The sequence below is a fragment of the Clarias gariepinus genome, chromosome 11 (genome assembly GCF_024256425.1).
Source record: "Clarias gariepinus isolate MV-2021 ecotype Netherlands chromosome 11, CGAR_prim_01v2, whole genome shotgun sequence".
NCBI classification, from domain to species: Eukaryota; Metazoa; Chordata; class Actinopteri; order Siluriformes; family Clariidae; genus Clarias; species Clarias gariepinus.
The window spans coordinates 21718683-21740488 of NC_071110.1; the positions used below are offsets into that span (position 1 = coordinate 21718683).

Consider the following 21806-nt stretch of genomic DNA (forward strand, 5'->3'; position numbering starts at 1 on the left):
GAAAGCAAAATACAGTATGAAGAATTGCTCTTTGGAAGCAAAATATGAAAAAATGAGGGGTGGCTCAAGGCTTTTGCACAGTAATGCAGATTTCGTGTGTTTTATGTTAATGTCATAATGTCCTGTAGCTTATGCATTTGTGAATATATGATATAATTTCTTCTGTTCATTGAAGTGTGTACCAAATGTCCTTTGATTTCTATTCCTACACAGAGGAACATTTCAGAGTTCTCACTGTAATGGGCGAAGCCTTCAGAGCAATCAGATCACTACACAATGAACTGTAGCAATGACACAATGGAAAAACAAGATGCAATCTGATCTGAAATACCAAAAGCAAGCTTTGTTGCTGATTATTAGTTACATGCAGAAAATGTATCACACTGAAAAGCAAAGCAGTTGCTCTTATATTGCTTTATTTCTTCAGTGGCTTCACTCAGAAGTAAATGCAATTTCCTGTTCCATTGCTTTTCAGTTTCTCCAGTGTCCCACAGTCATCCTACACCAAAATGCAATCATTGCCTAATAACGGCCCTACACATGGGGATCAGAGCATGGGGAACCCCCTGAAATGTTTATTTTTCTAAAAGCAACACCCTGTATATTCGATTCAATTTAATTTTATTTAAATTAAATATAAACTAACCTTTCCAAGTTCACTGTTTAAACATGATAAAAAAGTCAAGCTGACCATAAATACTCATAGCTCACAGAAAACACAAGGAGACCAGAAGAGATTAAGCAATGCTTTCACTAGGGCTTCGCTTTTTGTTCTGGTGTGAAGTCTTTACTTACGACAATGGATCTGGCTAGTGTTCAAGTAGACACATTATTATTATATTTAATACACAACTAAACTGAGTTTAAGGGTAATAATGCCAGACAGGGTAATGTTCCAGAAAGCGCGCCAGAAGAGAAGCTGAGACGCACCTCAAAACAGAGAGAAAAAGAGGAGCCATGGGGGGAAGGAAGACAGGAAAAGGCAGGCTCAGCAGGGATGGGCTGACGTAATTGGGCGGGAGAGGTGGGGGAGAAATCCACCTTCGGCATCCCATAGATCTGGTTTATTTGGCCCAGAGTAACATAATCCTGTAACCCAGCATGGACACACAAGCAGGTGAAAAAGAAGGAAGAGAAAAAGAAGTAAGACAGGTCAAAAGGTTTAAGATCGACAAGAAGATAACAATTCACTCAAACCCTACTGATTAACATGAAATTCAGATATCTCTTTTTTTTAATTATTATTATTTTGGGAGGTTTTTCCAATTTTCTCCCCAATATTAGTCGTAGCCAATTCCTCCCCGTCACTAGGGGGCTCCCACATTAAGGCTACTACTACCACTCAGTCAGGAGGGCGAAGACTATCCTGTGTTTCCTGCGAACCGCGTCACGTTAGCCGACAACATCTTTTCGGACTGCTTGCCCACGCACCATTAGGGGCGGAGTAACACACTCGGAGGAAAGCGCTAGCCGCTTCTTCCGCCTGCGCGAGCTCACAGACTCCCCTGATTGGCTGTAGAGCCGTAATTAATGTGGGAGCGCAAGTACCTCTTATCCCTCCCCCCTGAGAGAGCTCAGCCAATCAGCTCTCTCTGTGCCTCCGGCTGTGAGAGGAAAACAGCATCACCCGGGGTTCGAACCAGCGATCTCCGGATGATAGGGCGAGCACTTTACCACTGCGCCACTGAGGCCCAAATTCAGATATCTCTTAATACAATGTTCTAGAGTATTATTAAAGCATTTAGGTGTTCTCTTAATATCATGGATGCAATACATTTCAATCCATTTAATAGAGAGTAACAGATGCTTAATGCATAATGTTTATATACCTAAGCAAAGCAGATGTGTATTAAAGCAGAGCATTCATGAGTATACAGCATAAGTGCAAGCACACATCAGAGAAACAAAGAAATGAAATGAAGTCAGAGCTCACAGGGAACAGCTACAGCTGGGTCAAGTTTAAGTGAGGGGTCATGCGAAGCAGAGCTAGTCAGCTGGATATCACTCGCAGACATCCTATAGGCATCCGCCATTCTGCAGTATCTCTGTTTAACCACCAGTACATTTACACAGGACCAGAGGTCAGTCATTACCTACATGAAGTATCTTGGCCAGTTTCTTCACACACGTGCACACACAGCTAATGACTTTATCTCCCAACTGGGATAGCATTGTGAAGTGAAACCATTATAAAGATTTTTTTGTTTGCTTTGTTCAACACACAAATAGGGCTCATCCTCTAGAAAGCACTCTTACGAGACAACACAGGGCACATGTTTAAAGTTTTAAACATCAGCTGTAGTCTTCTTAAAGGATCAATTCTTTTTTTTTTTTTAATTAAAGGCTGTGTTCAAATTTTTGATATTCAAATTTCAAATATAATTTTAATATCCTCCTGAGACCTTGATCCTACTGTATTTTTTAAAACACTTAATTTTTTTAAACAGGGAAAACAAAAGTTTGCCAAAAGAATAAAACCCTACTGTCCACATACAGTATGAGGATCTTACTAGGATATCCACACAGAAATTTGAGGTCCTCATACTCATATTTCCAAAAGTTTGTGAAAACGTAACCGTTACAGCCATACGTAACCATATAACTGTTGCCTCAAATTTGGAAGAACGCAATGTCTTTGTTTGCTCTAGCGGTACAGTTTCCTTTAACTGACATCAAGAGGCCCAAACATCCGGCATTCTGCATTGAACAACACAAGATCTATGAAGACATAGTTTGCTAAGGCAGAACCGTGAACCACCACGTTTGTTATAACATGACTTCAGACTGCCCTCTAAGGTGCTCAGGAATTTTTACTTCTGTACCAATAGAGAGCATCCTGACGGGAAACATCACGACCCGGTTTGGAAACAGCACCTGCAGGGCAGACGAGCTCTACAGAGGGTGGTGCGATCAGCTGAGCTCATCATCCGCATCGAGCTCCCTGACCCGCACTCGATCTACAGCAAGCGGTGCTGGACCAAGGCCAGGAAGATCACGAAGGACCTCAGCCACCCCAACAATGGACTGTTCTCTTTGTTGTGGTCTGGGAAGCAATTCCGCTCCCTAAAGGCCAACACAGAGAGACTGAGAAGGTGCTTCTTTCCGCATGCGATAAGGTCTCTCAATCACATCACACAGGAGTAATCTTTTTAAACATTGACATTGACTGGACAATCATGGACACATTCATGCAATACATATTTATATATCTGACCATTGCACATGACACTTTCTTAAGTCACTTTTCATGCATATTTGCACAGCCATTGCCACTTTAAAATTTTTATATATACTTATTCCCCCATATATTCCTATATTTTGTAATATTTTATTATGCCCTTATATGTACAGTTTATTTTACTAGTTACATTTTTTTTATTTCTTTTTTATTAATATTTATTCCTTATATATAGTTTTTATTTTCTTTTTAAGGTCACTGGCAGTCGTACAAGCATTTCACTGCATATCGTACTGTGTATGACTGTGTATGTGACATTTTTTTTTTTTATTTGACATGAAAGGAGGAAAACTTCATACTAAAGACAATGACTTTGGAATCTTTTGGCCACACATTTTATATGCATTTATATATAAGGACAGGAGAAATCAACAAACCAATCATGTATTGTAATTAATGCTGAGCTTCCCCCTTAGTTTAAAGAAGAGCACTGTAAGTAAATACAGTAAGCACATGGCCTGCACAACAGAACCTTACTGATGGGATTTTTTTTTTTTTTATCTGAACATGATCCGTCAGGAATAGAATGGCATGACGTCACAGACTTACTGAATGCTTGATTCTAAATAGTCAAAAGGTATTGATACAATCTTCATACAAGCAATTATGCTATAGTTCTGATTGTAACATTTATATATGGGGCATTCAAGACAAACCGGGATTTGTTATACTATAAAAAAAAAAATATTAAGAGCAAGATGTTTTGGGATTTTTCCCAAAATTTCTGTAATACAAAAGAAATAAAACAATTCCGGAAATGCTGTTATTTTGAGAATACGCAAATTAAGGGTAAGCATAGCAACGCTACGTTTCATTCCTTGCTTATTGCATATCCTGTAAAAATTATAAGAGCAGGGGCTTGGTTTTAGATTATTAGGATTTATTGTGTGCTTATCCTTTTTTGCAGTTCAGTGTTTTAGCGCATTAAAGCACAACCTATTACTTTACTAATGTTTCTCTAAAATATATAGCACTATTAGCAAGTTAAACTGCTTGCAGGTCATGATTTAATGATAAAAAAACTAACACGGCCCTAATGTAAGCCCAGTTAATAACCACTGATTTATAGAAATTTGGATGGAATTTCAAGATTTACAACTATTTTGTGTCTGCAGAAATGTTGGCTGAACGAGCGTTGCTTACATTAACCACACTGTGTTCGATTATTACAACCACAATAGCCTAGATTAAACAGGCAAACTAAAAACATTAAATAAAATACAATGAACTTTGAATTAATTCTGTGTAAAACAAGTAAAAGATGTTATTAGCAAGCATATGGGGAGGAAAAAAAAGATTAAAGAAAAGCTAGGCTTCAGAACGCTTGGTCTCACTGTCCTACATTTGCACATTAAAGATTTATTTTCACAGGTTTAATATACCCTTACCTCTTTTAGTGTGCTGGAGCCTTTAGGGAAAGTCCTGCCTCCAGTTACACTGAAGTATCTCTTCTCCAGAACAGCCAGTCTCTCTTTTTCCTGTAAAACCATGCATGTGTAAGAAAGAATGAACCCCCTCAAGCTTGCTCATAAATATTTTACCATGCCATAAGGCACAGGCCATGTTTTTTTAGTAACTAGTGATGAAGACACACCCATCGCTCTTTCTCTTCTCTCTGTCATATATACAGTAGAATGTCACTGATGAAATGGAATTCACTTTTTCCACGTTTCGTTATGTTACAGCCTTGTTCCAACATGGATTAAATTCATTATTTTCCTTAAAATTTCACAAACAATACCCCCAAAAAATAGTTTCTCATGGTCTAAAGGCCTGTAGGTGCCTTTTGACAAACTCCAGGCTGTCATGTGACTTTTACCAAGGAGTGGCTTCTGTCTGGCCACTCTACCATACAGGCCTGATTGGTGCTGCAGAGATGATTGTTCTTCTGGAAGGTTCTCCTCTCTCCACAGAGACATGTTGAAATCGGGTTCTTGGTTACCTCCCTGATTAAGGCCCTTCTCCCCAAGTCGCTCAGTTTGTCCGGACAGCCCACTCTAGGAAGAGTCTTGATGGTTCCAAACTTCTTCCATTTACGGATAATGGAGACCATGGTGCTCACCGGGACCTTCAATGCAGCAGGAATTTTTCTGTCCTCTTCCCCAGACATGTATCTCGATACAAACTTGTCTCGGTGGTCAAGCACAGACAATTCCTTTGACAATTCCAGGCTTAGTTTTGGCTCCGACTTGCACTGTTAACTGTGGGACCTTAGAGATAGATGTGTGCCTCTCCAAATCACTTCCAAATCAACTGAATTTACTACAGGTGGACTCCAATCGAGTTGTAGAAACATTTCAAAGATGATCAGCGGAAATAGGAAACGCTTAAAATCAATTTTGAGTCTCAGGGCAAATGTTATGAATGCTTATGTACATGTGTTGTTGTTTTTTTTCTTTTTTCTTTTAAATAAATTGACAAACTCCTTTTACATTGTCATTGTCAGGGGTATTGTTTGCAGAATTTTAAGGGAAAAAAATTATTTCATCTATCTTGGAATAAGGCTGTAACATAAAATACGGGGAAAAAATCCTGTAAATTCATTTCGGATGCACTGTACTTGTAAATAAAATGACAGTGAAGGCTTGAATTGCGAGTAACTTGGTCTGGGAGAAAAGCAAATTTTTTATCACATGATCACAACTGGACCAATGATTCTTCTCTCAGGGCGCATGCATCACTCGTATGGTCCATCCATCCACTGTTTACGCTGTTTATGTATTATTCATAAGATGTAGCACTTTGTACGAAATTCTTTTATGTGCGCAATTCGCAACCATGGACTGAGCAAAACTGATGCTGGCCGATGAACCCATGCCTCATGACATAAAATCCGAGATCCTACAATTCACTTGCTGCCTAATATATCCTACGCTGACAGGTGCCAGTGTACAGTAACATGGAAATCAATATTATTTACATCACCCGTCATTGGGTTTAATGTTCTCGCTGATCAGTGTACTTTATTGTGGGCAAGATAATCATATTGCATTATGCAATATTAAAATGCCGGACGTGAGAGAGTTCCTCTGGCTCCAGGCCTTCCTCCTTCACATTTCAGGTACAATAAAACAGTGTCCTTGTAGAAACCACCAAATGTGAGTGATCAGGTAGATCAAGAAAGACTTCAAAAAAATAACCAGGAGGCAAAGGGTGACATGATGCTACCATCACCATGATTTACTGTAGGAAAGATGTTCTCAAACATAGATGCTTGTTAAAAGGTTAGAAAATCAATTTGTCTCCTTAGACTAAAAACCTTTTTTTATATACTTGCTGAGAGTGTTTTGGCAAATGCCATATGGCTTGGCATCCTTCCAGAAGTGTCCACGATATGATTATACAACAGATTCCAGCACACGAGCTATAAATCTTTGCTTGTTTATTTAGAGTTTTCCTCTAGAGCTCATCTAATACTTTTCTAGAATCTGTTTTTGTTTGTCTTCATGATGAAATCTGTTTATGTACTCTGAAGCCTTTTAGGTGTATGTACCAGGTACAGTAGATCAAGAAAGACTTGATCTACCTTTCCATTTAGAAAGAAAAATTCTGAAGCCTAGCTTTTTTTAATTGAAATCACGTGACACTTTAAGTCCATACAGGTGAACTACATTGATCTAATTATGAGACATATAATGACAACTGGTTGCCCCAGAACTATTTAGGAATTGCACAGCAACAGGGTTAAAGACTTGCGCAATAACAACTTTCATTTTTCATTTGTAAATAATTTTATAAACTATATTATTCCCCCCACCTTTAATTTTATGGGCTATTTTGGTGACTACTTAGGCAAGGCACTGTAATTAGCACTGTTATTGTGTGTCTGTGCTTCTGCGTGTTGGTGTGTGCGTGCATATGTTGGAAAGATGTGCATAATACATGAAGGAAAAATGAATGCAGGGCTGTTTGTATTAAAGTGGTGTGGTTTGGTTTGGAAGGTTATGTAAGCCGCATTCAGCTCCTCAAAGATAATGCATGCCCTGCAGTACACTGCAATTAGGTTGTCGTTTCAAATAGGTCCTGAACGCAACACCAGTGCTAAATTACTAGCCTTATTTACACATTGTGTACCTTCTGAAGCTGCTGCTGGGTGACACTCCTGTCCTTGGCCAGCTTTTCATACTCCTGTGAAGCCTGCAAGCCCAGCTGATTGGCCTGCTTCTCCAGCGCAGCAACCTTCTCCTTTAAAAACATTAGACCCATTATGTTACACACACATACACACACGCACACACACAAGGTCATAATAAGGTTGTTCACTGTTCTATGTCTTTACATATAAAAGATCTATTATACCATAGTGTGAATGCTACAGGCTAAATTATTCCAAGCTACTCATTTAAATGAACAATGGTGGACAAACAATGACAAAGTGTTTATCAAAGGCTGCATTCTGACTGGCGATTAGCTCCTTGTGAAATGGACTGCATGGGGTATTCAGCCATTTTAAGTAGACTCCATAACATAAGGAGCAAAGCTTTCTGGTTCAAAGGGAACTGCAAACAGTGTATGAACAAGTGAACAAATTATTTTGCCAGAAATATCCCTAAAATATGTTTTAACAGAAGTTAAGTTACTGAAAAAGTCCTATTTCAGACATTTTACCTTCCTGTGACCGTGGTAAGAAACATTCACACTTACTACGGGCAATTTGGAAACGGCAGTTAGCCTAATCTGCACGTCTTTGGACTGTGGAAGGAAACCGGAGAACACAATAGAAACCCACCAAGCACGGAGAGAACATGCAAACTATGCACACAGACACAATGCGGGAATTGAACCCAGGACCTGGAGGTACAAGCCGACAGAGCTAACCACTAAACCACCGTGCTGCCTTATGTTTACTAGTGAACGTAAAAGCATTTCCATACACACATGATAAAAATTCACAGGATTGGGACTAAACAGCTGTGTGGAGATAAAAAAACTACTTTTTAGTGAGACTAATCGGGGAAAAAAAAGACTTCAACTGCTTGCTAGGGAGCAAACAAAAAAAAAGACTTTAAAAGGATGGAAAACAGTTATGTGGTCTCATGAGCCCAGATTTACCCTATTCCAGAGTAATGGATGCATCTGGTTAAAAAATAGTGTGTGTGTGTCACGGTTTTTGGTCAAACAGTCCATTTAATTTTTGAGTTATCACACTAATGAGAATCTCAGACAGACACAAATAACAAGTACATAAAAGGCAACTTAAACTGCAGACTAATTTAAAATTTAGGCAATGTTTGGGTAATAAATAATGTTTTGAGCAAGTGTAACTTGTTCTAAATGATTCAAATGTAACTAATAAATAAGTATTTAATTAATAAAACATGTTAATGCTTATGAGGCTGCTTTAATGCTGCTTGGTGCTTTAATTGCTTAAAGATTTGCATTACAGCAGTTAAATAAAAATCTGAGCTTTCTCTTAATGATCATATCACAGGCTTATGTCTGTATTACAGACATAAAATACTCAGTCATGATATTCAGCTATCTGAAAAAGCCAACAAAACTTGGTACTTGTTTGGTGACTTGACATGGTGAGATTATTTTACATTTTCTACCATATATAGTTTTAAACACTACAGCGTTAGAGTTATCTGCGGTTGGAAGTCAAGGCAAAAGTGTGCCACGTCTGGTTACTCTTAAAAGCAGCAGGAGAAAAATTGTTTATAAAGATGCCACCAGATGGACAAACTTTTTAAACGGCTGAGGAAGAGTGCATTTGCAGTAGTAAGAAGTTCATAAAAACATTTGCTGAAATATCTTTAGGATTTCTCACAGTGGTTGTATCATATACCAGAGACTTATATAGCTCAGTGTAGACTCATAGTCAGAACAGCAGCCTTCATTATAAAACATTATACATCGGCGAGTGAAGATATTTAATAAAGGAAGGAAGGAATCTAATATTTATCATTGATGGATTTTAAATGATGCAATCAAGCCTATTTCTAAACATAGAAAGCCGTTCAAGTCAATCCAGGCCATGTGATGAAATTTCAGGTGGACAAAAGAGTAGAACAGAAGTTTTACTGTATTTTTAAGTGCAGTACAGTAATGAGTCTCTCAGCTGGAGTAAAACATTTGAATGGTGCAAACGTTTTAAAGAACATCTGGCTGTGGAAACTATACACACTATACACACACAATCACTCATCAACACCACTTGCACATTACGAAAACTCTACCGAGAGTTATTGTTTCATCCCCCATACAGTCTCAATTTTACTGCATTTGGGCCATTAAAGAAGCTCCTGGGAGACCGGCATTTCAGGTCCGATCATGGCTCTGGTGTACTGAGAAAACTTTCTACCTTGCCGATATCCAAGCACTAGTTAAACCCTGGGATAAGTACATTAATGTATCAGGATCATATCGTAAAATTTGTGGTATTTTTTTAATAACAATTTCAAGTAAGCTAAAATCTAAATTTTTTATAAACATGACACTGTATTTAGAGCAGGATCAACAAAAAATTTAACCAATAATAAAACCCTGCATACTTTTCTCTTCACCACACTGCTTTGGTACTGCGCCTTTTCCTGCAGGAGCTGCTGGGAAATAGTCTCCCGCTCCTCCTCCAGACTGCTCTCCTTCTCCAGCTGCTGGAATTCCAGGTCCTCAAACTGCTTTGTCTCAGCCTCCAGGGTCTCTGCTTCCTGTAGCGTGCAGACACACACACATGCACACACAAAAATTAACTACAGGGTCAGTGAGCAGCATCAGGCAGGCAGCTCCAGTCATGGTCCTCAGCTGATAAGCGCAGGAGCACATGGTCCTGCAGCTTAGGAGCACAGCTGCTGCGCACCAAGCATGACACACTGCTGGGCTTTAGCATTTCAGTCCTTGAATAGTATGTGAAATACTTGCAGTGGTGTGAGCTTATTGTGTACCCAAGTGCTATATAATGCCTTTAAGAGTAAATTCAAGTCAGTAGTCAAAGAACATCATGTTGATTTTTTTTTTTTGCTAATACTGTGAAGCTGGTCTCGTCTTTATCTGACCTATAGTGAACCTGACTCATGCTTTCACAGAAGATCATCGGTCAGCCCTCACTGTGCTATAATCAAACTCTTTTTGACATGGGCAAGCCTGAGGGCTGAGAGTTTGTGTCAGTGTTGATTTCTCAGAGCAGCCTGCAGGGCTGTTCTGTTGGAAATACCATCCAGTAGAGAAAATCCATCTCGAAAAGAGCATGGTCTACTACAAACAACCGAAACAAGGAAAAGTTACGGGTGAAAAGACTGCTGAGCCTACTGAAATATTAAACAACAGTGAATAAACGATCATGTCTTTTTTTCCGTCATAATGCCAATACTGATGAAAGCTTAAAGGAGACAAAGAATGCAGACTAATTGAGGAAATCACTATTAATCTCTACATTAATACATTAGTAAAACGTTAGGAGTTAAAATGTGATACAGGAAAAACAAGCATGCACACATAACCAGAGAATCAGCAAAAATCAATCAGACAGACATGCGCAGCAATAAAGAATAGCTGATTGTTTTTTTTACCCAGAATTCACCACATAGCCCTTAGACACCCTTTGACATAACTCTCTATCCATATAGGCAAAATGAGGTAAATGTAGGAATGAGGAGAGGATACCACCAGACAGTAAAGGAAAAGTTTAACAAAAAATAAATAAAAAATCTAAGCCAATAGCAACCTGCATGATATGTTTTAAAGAAACAAAATGGCATAGTGTTTGCTTTCATTATACATAACTTGCATACAAGCTGAATCAGGTCATATCATGTCTTTCTGCTTAAGCATCATGCATACTCTACTGGCCCATAGTGACATGGTTTGTGTGTGCGAGGTTCTGAGATGCTATGACTGGAGTCGGGCAAAGTTTCTGATGGTCCTGGAATGAAACCGCCATGACGAGACTGACCCTTTTGAGTTGCTCCTGCAACTGCTCCCTTAGAGACTCAGGGCAGTTATGCAGCTGGCTCTTCAGCTCATTGTAGCCGTCCTGAAGCCTCTCCAGGGCTTCCCGCTGCCTGTCCACATTCGCCCTCTCCTAGAAAGAGAACACACACCATCCATGGGAAGGAGAGAGAGATAGAGTGGGGGGAGGAGGGGAGGGAGGGGAAGAGGGGGAGAGAAAACACACTGCTCAAATCCACGCCATGCACAAGCGTCCGAGGTTAGAAGACACAACAGACTGGGATTGGCTGAAGAACTGAGAGACTTGACTTTTTACATTTATTACAGCATCCATATTATTAAATAAACTCATGTTTAAAAATGTGGTGAATATAGAACACATTTCCTAGTTAGCAAGAAGGTACAGCATGAGTGTGTATCAAAGGCCTTCACCTCTGCTTCCAAAAGCAGTCACACGAATATGGCGTGGTTTAAGCTATATGGCACAAGCACGTATCAGTGGGTGTATTCACTGCATGCCATTTCAAGGGATAGACACGTCCACAGGGGAGTTTGATAAAAGTCAATAGTAACTGATATCACGATTTGGCTTATTTTTATTTGAGTGAAAGCCTAAAGACAGCCGAGTTCTATTCTTTCAGGTGATTCAGTTAAAACACTGAAAAGCACCTCTCATTTGACAGTATACTGTGCGCTTCATGCATTTCAGATAAATCTAATAAACTACAGTCAACTCAAGTTCATTGTTTAGGTTTTTGCGGCTTTGCTGAAGAATCTGTTCAGAAACGGCAATCCATCACTAAATTATTAGCCAGCGCATAACTGCAACATTTTTTTCTGAATGATTTATAATTGAATCCAAAATTTAATTATTCTACTGGCTGCTGTAAATCCTTTTAATACATATACAGGGATCGAGTATTAAGGGAGCTCCAGATCATGCAGGAAAGAAATTATTTAAAGCCTGACTGTTTATATTTACTGTTACATGAAATCTTCTTCCCATAACCAAAACTTAAAAGGCAAAAAGGCTAGATGGTTTAGTCAAGTAGACTAAACAAAAATACTATTTTAAATAATTATCTGATTTATTTGTTTAAGAAATAAATAGTTTTTATGTATGTATGAGAGTTGTCTGAGTCAAACCAGGACTTTTTGATTGTACAGATTAATAGAACACAGTTATAAGAGTAAAAAGATCCCTTTATTTCTCTATATAATCCCCTGCTACACTCATGCATGAACTTATCCCAGCGTTTTCACAGCACACCAGAGCCATGATCGGACTCTGCCAGCTTCATGTCTGTCACACTGGCCTACCAGGAACTCAATAGCTTGGAGTGAGGTCATAACTGCACGGTGGATAAAGTCAGCAATATCTCCTGGTCGAGTCCCAGTAAACGTGCAAGTGGTGTGTGCGTCTAAATAATTGTGTGTACAGCTCCTAGAGACAAATGTGTCTCTTCCACAAGTTATCTATTGAACGATCAGCCATTACACCTGCTGAATGTTCACGAGAATCCAGTCTATCCCGGCCGTCTAGTCATTTACGGACGTACAGCCTTTATTAAAACACTTGCACCATTCAAATGTTTTACTGGGAGTAAGAGGGTCATCATACTGTGATTGAAGTCTTAGAAATGTTACATTTTTTTAAGCCTTCATTCACAAGAAATTTAATCAGAAATCCCAGTTTGACCACCCTTTAATATATATATATATATATATATATATATATATATATATATATATATATATATATATTTTTTTTTTTGTTTGTTTGTTTGTTTGTTTTTATTTGTTATCCTTTCCAGTTTCTCGCAAATTAAGCCACATTCTAAATTCTACCCAGCAACTTTCAATATAGAGGGCAATATTATTCCTTCCACCCAGACTGCATGGGCAATGTTTCCCTCTTACACTGTGGACATAGATGGCTGTGGCATTGCCATCATGAGGATCTCATCTCTCGCTCTCCTAAGAACGAGGCAAGCGCTTTTCAGTTACACTCGGGAGTCTCCATATTTTTTTTACATCAATTAAATGATGGTAATATTGTTTTAAATGTTTTTTTTTTTTTTTTATGTTAATAATGTAATATATCAGATTCGATTTATGCAACATTTTGCTTGGGGTGTGCAAGAATAGAGCATGTGACCTTTCCAAAAATCCCCACCCCCTCTCTCACCAAGTAACCAAACCCCATCAAACACACACGCACAAAAAACTTGTAGAAATTCCCAGATCAGATCCCCCAGACCCCTCAGCAAACCTCAGATCATCTGCCATCTGTGTACTCAGACTGTTTTCTGTGAAACCATGAGCTGATCCCCAAGTCTGAGCGAAAGAGCAAATAAGAGACAAACAGACAAGGAAGATGAAAAGAAACATAAGCAGAGGGATGCACCAAGACGATTAGAGGTTAATCGAGTTTGGTTAGTGAAGCCAAGTAGATGACTTGATGAAAACCCAATAAATGTGGGTGTATTTCTAACATTTCTGTGATGCCATTCAAGCAAAATTCAAATTACAGGGGGAAAAAAAGCTCCTTCAAAATGATTTCATCAAATAGGAAAGTTGTTTCTTTTGGGAAAGTGGCACCTGGTCCTTTTTTTTGTTTTTAAGTCAGTGGATGGCTAAAAGATCCTAAGCTTAAGGTCATGTCAAAAACCTGTTTTGTCCAGAGAGACAACTCTGCATCTCTCCCTCTCTCTCAGACACACATACATGCACACCTGCACAAACCCACCCCCATCTAAATATACGTGCACACATGCATACACACCTGCACACACCCACACACTCTTCTAGAGAAACAGAACAGTCACATGACTCCAATGACCCCAAAACTATGAACTAACCAAGAGCCAATAAGATACTGCATTATATTTCCTGCAGTTTTTGTTACTGTTCAGTATTTTGCATGTTCACTAAGGTATATTGTGTGTGTGTGTTTATAATAAAAGCTTCTACCTTGTCCTTTTCCCTCTGGATGGCGCTCTCCAGTTCGCTGGCTTTTTGCTGCAGCTGGGTGATGATGTCAGTCTCGGTCTCAATCTGGCTCAGCTCCGCCTGCCTCTCACCCTGCAGCAAGGCCCGTTCCATCTCCGCCTACACACACACACACACACACCTTCGCTAGGGTTTGCATTCCCCTCTTCTCAACTCTCCTATAAGATTTCCTTTGTGTACATAAACCTCATTTATCCGACATTCTGTGCGTGTTTGTACGTGCATGTGATTCAAGTGTTTCTGAGCCCCTGTCTCTCTCCCACCTCCTGTTTGTTCTCCTGTAGCTGTTGTTCCAGCTCCGTGAGCCGAGCCTTCAGCTCATCGACCCTCGCCAGCACTCGCACCCGTTCCTCCTCCAGATAATTCAGCTCCAGCCTAGTTCCACTCCCTGACATCTCCTCCAGCTACACACACAGAATACACACACAAATAGGCCATTAGGACGCTTTTAACCTATACTGTGTCAAGCAAAAAAAACATAACAGCATTTAAGTAATCCTATTAAAGTATTTTGCAGAGAAACCAGTGTGCGGTTAGTCTTATCGCTAAGATCCGGTCCATTCTTAAATCTTAGACAAGTGTGATTAATTTTCCAAAAGTGCAGACAACAGGGCTGCATAGAATCGAAATAACAGGTTTCTTATCATGAGCTCATTGTAATGTGTTTTCATTTGGAAAAGTGACAGCTCATTCACAGGGACCGGTATCATAAATAAACATAAAAAACATGCATAATTGTTTTTTGATTTCAATTTCCTGTGAAGAGAAGATTTATTTAACACTTATGAAAGGAGTTCTAGTTTTAGTGATTTGTAGCAGGTAGTAATAATTAAAGACAGGGAATAGAAACATTAGGTATTGCGATTCTTTTGTGTGGCAATTCATGTTTGATTTCAAAATAGAAGTTTGCATTTGAGGTAGTAAAATGTAGCAGTTCCTCTATAATCCTAGAGGAGGTGTGCTATGAAACTTTCACACACTGGTAGGCAGCATAACAGGTAGGAGCAAATAATTGTTTAGAATAGTAACAAAATCAAAAAAAAAAAAAAATTGTATAGTATGACAAATTTCATTTTTCTGACTTTCTGGCAAATAAACAGCCGTTTATAGCTGCTGTAACATAAGTGATAACCGGGAACATGCTGAAGTAACTAAAGTCCTGTCGAAACATATAGGGGCTGTCTACAAAACATGAGCTGTTGTCCACATGAAAACACAAAATGTCTAATCAATGTCTAAGTGAACAGGTAGTGATAGACTAACAGTAAAGCTGATCAGAAGCCTGAAAAAATTCATCATCATGAACATCATACTGAGGCACATTTTTTTCTGTCCACACATCAACAATGAATACAGAGATTCCAAATATCCTCATCTGGCCAGGAAGGAGTTTGCCAAAAGATCCATTTTCAATGACCTAAAAAGGAGTTTGCATGAGGACGAAAGGTCAAAGCATAGAAAAAAAAAACCTGTACACTCTGTGTGGACAAGGCCTAAGCTTCATGGGCGTTCCACAACATTACATGCAACTCTAATCAGATAAAATAATACTTGTGTCTTCTTTAATTAATAGACATTACATTATTCGTTGCAGAGGCTTAAGACAAATAAAGGCTACAGCAGATGTAGAGAAATAAAATTGAATAAAGTATGGACAATATTATTTTCTTAAACTTGAGGTCCGAATTTAATGTTTGTATTCAGATTCAGATCTCTATACAAGACGTCTTTGCAAGTTTTTTTTTTAAATAAGTATTTAAAAAATTTCCATCACATTTCAGTAATATTTATTGTCAATTCTCGTCAAAAATATTAAAACCATGGACAGTTTGAATTTTGATGGCTGTGTACATTTCCTTGCATTTGTATGGACTATGAACAACAGTTTTTAATCAATCTTTAGTAAATCTTCACTTGTATGCTACTGGGCTATAAATAAATCTGAAAGGACTCTGGTTACTTGCTTTTTATAGTTTGGGGATTTTACACGCCCTCACATCAGACTGCTGCGAACACGTTCGCTCTAACGACCCGACCCGTGTTTTATCTCAAACTGAGACATTTATTTCATCACGCTTTACATAACCGCTTTTTAATATGACCCTGGTTTAGGAACATACAGTATGTGACTAACCGGTTTTAAACTTCCTAAAGGAAGAATAAAAATATCTGTCTATTCATCTTTGAAGGTTCGGTCATGTTTTTTTCTGTTTCTACCACACACTAAATTTTTAATGCATACACACACACACTTAAATAATGCAGGTGAAGGAAAAGTTGTGACCTGTGAGTTGTGATCTCCATTTTGTAGGTTGTGTGGTGTCCTCATGTTCTGGTGTGTGCTCTCTGTGCTGCTACACTCCTCTCTCAGATTCTCCTCGTCACTCTCCCGCTGCATCTGCGTCAAGGTGGGTCTTGACACGCCCATCACATTCGGCCCATCGTTCTTATTGTATTCAGCACAGAGGTGCAGAATGGTCTCTAGTCGCTGCCGTTCCTGGGGAGAAATAGGAGCAAAACATAAGCGATACTCAGTGCAGGAGTGAAAGCTGTCATGAGGGCAGCAGAACATGACATTCGGTAGAGATGACTCAATATTACTTTGAGAAATCTTCAAAATTTTAAATAGATATACTTAGTACATGACATACTTAGTAAGGTGTTCAAAAACATGTCACTAGCTTTAGCTTCGTCTTGGGCTTTTATTCTTTCTTGGACAGGTTTTATTTATGCAGAATGCATTTCCTGCCGCAACCCATTTATTTCACCAGGGTTGGGACTGGTACTAAAGATGCCCTGTATCTCATTGGCTGAGTAACTATATGGACATAGGGTTAAGGGTCTAGCCCAGGGGCCTAATAGTATCAACCAGCAGTGGTGGGGCTCGAAACCTTTGACCTCCAATCAGAAAACTAGAGCCTCAACCACCTGAGTCACATCACCAGCTTTAACTCTTCTTGTAATAGTATTCATAAATATAAAAAGTAATAAATATCTAAAGGTGCTAGAGGTGTCTTTTAAATGAATTTACACTGTATTAAAATTAGAGCTGTTGGGCTATTTGATTAGATTTTTAGAGACTGTGCTCATCAGTTCGATTCGATTCAGTTGCATGAATGTGTTCGATAGCACTAACTGTCGCATTTGTCTCAAGTAACTATAAACTGCTTTAAGTATCTAATAAACCATGAAACTCTGCAAAACATCTGCTGTTGATTGTTTAAAATGTGATAAATCCATATAAATCCGGTCCAGTAGATGGGGGTAACACACCAACAGCCCATTAAACAAGAAGAAGAAGTACTCTTGCAAAATGAGAGAAGATGTGAATGCATTGAAAACTGATTCGTCAATTACTTTAATTGAACCAACCAACTGATAACTGGTTCAATCAATTTTAATCACACAGCTCAAGTTCTGATGATGATGGAGAGCATCTAACGAGTCGGTCAAAAATTCCCAAAGCAAAGCATTTAATTCACTTGTGAATCATTTGTGCACAAATATCACCATCCTGAGAGCCATTGGGACCTGATGATGTGGGAATCATTCTGGAAGACCACCCTAATTAGAACCAAAGTATATGGAGTATCAGAACTTACTGTTCTGTATTGCGGTGTACTGAATTACTGTGAAGGAGACAAGTAGACCCACATGCCTTTCATAGCATAGCACAAGTTCAATCTTATCTACAAAGGGCCAGTTTGTCTGCAGGCTTTCATTCCAGGCAGAATTGATAGCTGATTGAAGACCAAGATGTACTGATTAAACATGCAGTAGAAGGTGCAACTCCTGCTGGGTTGGAACAAACATCTGAAGCCACACTGGCATATTGTGGATAAGACTGCCGACACCGCTAACATAACAGGACAATCCACTATCTTTTCCTTTCCATTCTTACACATCCATAGATGCATAAGTGATGACGGGAGCAACCAATGAACTCTGTAAAGGGACACATCTGGCAAAACATCAGTGACTTTCGTGTCTTCTAACAGAAAAATCGTTTCAGAGCAAAAACAGTTTAATTTCCTCTGGGCCTGGATTATGAGTAAGAGCAGGCACTGACATCGATAGGGCAGGGGCAGAAAGAAACGGAAATGATGCTGTATATATCTACTCTTATCAGACCCTTCAGCCCATAACACTGAAATGAGACACTGAAAGATAACAGGCAGTAAACTGAGCAGCGTGTTTCCTTCTTCAGTGCTGACAAACACACTTCTCATGTGCTAACAGAGCAGTATGGCTCCGATCTCCAACTGCTCTGGCTCTGAATACAGTCTCAGCTCAGTGGGACCGCTGTCTCTCTGGGTCTCTCAGGCCCACCTTGAAGGGCAGGAACACTGCAATACTTTGCGCTTAGTTGCAAGTAGGTAAACTGCAATGAGTTTTTTTTTATGTGCATATTCTAGTTGTTTAATGCATGTAACATTAGGAACTGTCCAACACATTATTAAAATCTAAAGAAACTGTGCTGAACCTCGACTTAAGGGAAGAAATGTCAGAAAAAAACAATCATGAATGTAAAACATTTGGTGAAATTGCATGGTTAAAAAAAATAAAATAATATATGAACAGTAGTAACCTCAGCTATTACTAATGAAATTAAATTTACATACACACAATGCAAGAACTTGCATTGGGAATAAACAGCTACATGGCCATAAGAAAAACACTAAAACTAACAGGAAAAAGGCTTCAGGTTGCTGGGAAGCATAAAGATTGGACTTTGTAGCAACAGGAAAAGATCATGCGAGTCCAGACTGACCCAATTCCGGAGTGATGGGTGTATTAGGGTAAGAAGCAAATACATCCATCATGCACAGTGCCCAGTGTACCAGCCTCTAAAGGCAGTGTTATGATCTGGGGTTGTTTCAGTTGGTCAGGTCTAGGCACAGCAACTTTATGAGGTAATAAAAAGTCAGCTGACAACCTTAATGAGAAGGTTCTCAAATCTATGAAGTTTTTCTTCTCTGATTGCCTGCGTATACTCCAAGACTCAAATTGAGAATTGGGGAGCAGGAGGAATCATTCTCACACATGAACTGGCACACACGTATCAAAGCTGAATTGTTAGACAGCTCAAATTATTATTAATATTAATATTATTATTATTATTATTATTATTAATAATAATAATAATAATAATAATATTATTATTATTAGGTCATCTAGTTTCATCTTCTTTCATCTTCTGAATTAAATTACAGAAATGGAAACAAATGTTTTACTGTGACAGGCTGCAATGTGTGTAAAGATACATAAACAAGTAATTTTCTAAAATTTTTATCAACCTCAGCAGCAAACTCATTCCTCCTCTCATCGGCATTCAGCATCACCAGTATACTAATCACCAGTCATCATCCGCATCGGTTTCCCACTGGTTTATGCCAGGGAGCGTTAGATGATTAGATGCTTTTATGCTTGAATGATTCATTGTACACTGTGTGGCTTAACGAACTAAATATACTCTGAAACTGTTCAGGTACAGGAACTAGGCTGAAAATGAGAGACAAAAAGTCATTCAGGAAGCCTGGAGAACCATTCCTCAAGATTACACTAAAAAAAATACACAAAAAGTCTGGCTCTCTGGAAGCAAAATGTGAAGACATTACTTTGAGACTTTGCATCTATATATACAGTATCTATACATCTATATACTTCCCTCTACAACATGCCACATGCATAATAACAAGCATACTGTACTTGGTTAATGTACAAAGGTAAAATTATGATGAAAAGAAGATAAATATTTGGTGTTGGAAGTGCTTGATCTCAGTTCTTTCTTTGTGTAATATTATAATGCGCCACAAAGCCTGGTTGAGATCGTGCTACACTGTGATCTTGGGTGATGAAGCTACTCCAAACCCTCCATTACTCTAACCTGTAATCTGCATCCCACAAGCCCTACGGCTACAGAGCTCTCAGCTCCAACACCCCCGACACTACACGAGCTGTCAGGAGGACATTATCCTGAGGCTGGGTTTTGCAGTTGCATGAAGAGTTTAAAAACATATACAAAGCTTTTATTTTATTTTGAGATAATTTTTCAACTTTCAAATTTTTTAGCTTAAACTTTTCTAATAAACTGTCTTTTCCGTTTAGTGTGAGTGCAATGAATCTGACGCGTTCTTTCTGGAGGAATAAGCGCTTCGAATTTTTTCCCCCCGCATCAAAGAAACATGTCTTCCCTTGAATCTGACACAGATGTCTTTCTGAGAAGATTACACGTCTGAATGCCAAACCGTCGTATCCTGTAATCCCTCTGTTTTGAAGCCTTTGGAATGCATTACTTTGTTTCAGACTAAATTAAGCAGGATATAAAATCAACCGGCAAGTTTTCTCGACTAAACACATCTGCCCCTGCCTAAGTAGAACAACATCCAGCCTTCTCGCCAAACAGAGAAACATTCGGCATAATTAAACAAAAACATTCCGAGACTAGAGTGATCGCGCACTCAAGTACAGCCTGAATGTGTCTAGTCCAGTCTGAGAAAACGCAGCTTCTTCCTTCTATGTGAACTATCAATAAAGTTTAATAAGCTTCCCACAGAATGCAGGTCGCATGATTCCTCGGGCAACGAGAGCTGAAGAAACCTTTCTAAATCCCCATGCAGGCTGCGGAACACGTTTTATCTCCAACTCGGCCTGCTGAGTCTCTGATACGGTGGCTTCCGCTCAGGGACATAAATGGTGTTCTAAGGTAACCTGTGCACTCCTGGAGGAGTTCAACGCTTCAACATTCTCTCATAATGAGGCATGGTTCTAACCCACGTGAACTACAAGAGGTTAACCGAAGGCATCTGTGAGATCAAACGGAAAGTTCTTTCTGAACAAGTGAACGTCATTATAGATAATTACATCGAACAAACGGTTTGTTTTTGTTTTTTTTTAAAAAAGAGGAAAGTGACAAGACTTACAAAATATCCTTGTTTTTTTACTTACCTTTACAAAAAGACACAAAACCCACTCACACAAAAGTACTCACTTACCCTCATTGTGCTTGCTTTAAAGTGGTCGTAGTTCTCACGCCATGGAGACATTCTCACATGGAGGTGGGGTCTTTTAAACCCTACCTGCTCTTGACCAAACTCACACATGTTCTGACGGATGAACAAAAAGAGCCCACCATTTCCCCTCCTCCTCCTTCTCTAACCCCCAAAAGCACACACTTCAAAACTCAGAGTGCTCCGAAAGACCTGAATCTGAGCAGTGAAGGTAAAATCTCACTCCCTTCTCATGATTCAGTTGGCTGTTACATTGTAATTAGTGGAAATCATAGTGGAATCTATGTGATGTCACCTGATCACTACATACCTTGTATCTTATTTCTATTGAGTAAAAGGCACAGCATTAATTGTGCACGAGAAGTAGTAGTATGACAATACTTATGATTTAGTGGAAAACAAAGATAGGGTTCCCCAGTGCTGCAACAGAAAAGCAATCTCCCACAATGCTGTAGGAGTATTATTGAGAAGAAAATCGGAATGCTCTGCGTAGAAAGGATAGGATTCTCCATGACTGTCAGTCAGAGAGACACCAAGCCATCGCACGCATCTGTAAGCTCGTGCACGTGCAAGCGTGCAGACATATCCTTCCTTCAGCTATGACAGACATAACATGAGGAGCAGCTCCAGAGATGCAGAGGCTGGCTTCATAGGAGGAA

General features: G+C 39.1%; 1 protein-coding gene across 11 annotated transcripts in view; it reads right to left on the minus strand.

The window, feature by feature from the left end:
- phldb1b (pleckstrin homology-like domain, family B, member 1b) overlaps nucleotides 1-21806 on the minus strand; it is a 77573-nt gene that overhangs the window by 17230 nt on the left and 38537 nt on the right. For 8 of the 11 annotated variants that reach the window (XM_053507233.1, XM_053507234.1, XM_053507236.1 and 5 more), the window contains 8 exons: nucleotides 16422-16634; nucleotides 14401-14541; nucleotides 14099-14236; nucleotides 11130-11258; nucleotides 9733-9888; nucleotides 7313-7423; nucleotides 4627-4716; nucleotides 931-1089 (listed from right to left, as the gene is read on the minus strand). In XM_053507233.1, coding sequence (XP_053363208.1) covers nucleotides 931-1089; nucleotides 4627-4716; nucleotides 7313-7423; nucleotides 9733-9888; nucleotides 11130-11258; nucleotides 14099-14236; nucleotides 14401-14541; nucleotides 16422-16634 — 1137 coding nt within the window. The remainder of the gene's footprint in view (nucleotides 1-930; nucleotides 1090-4626; nucleotides 4717-7312; nucleotides 7424-9732; nucleotides 9889-11129; nucleotides 11259-14098; nucleotides 14237-14400; nucleotides 14542-16421; nucleotides 16635-21806) is intronic. The other 3 variants (XM_053507238.1, XM_053507241.1, XM_053507239.1) reach the window with 2 other exon arrangements.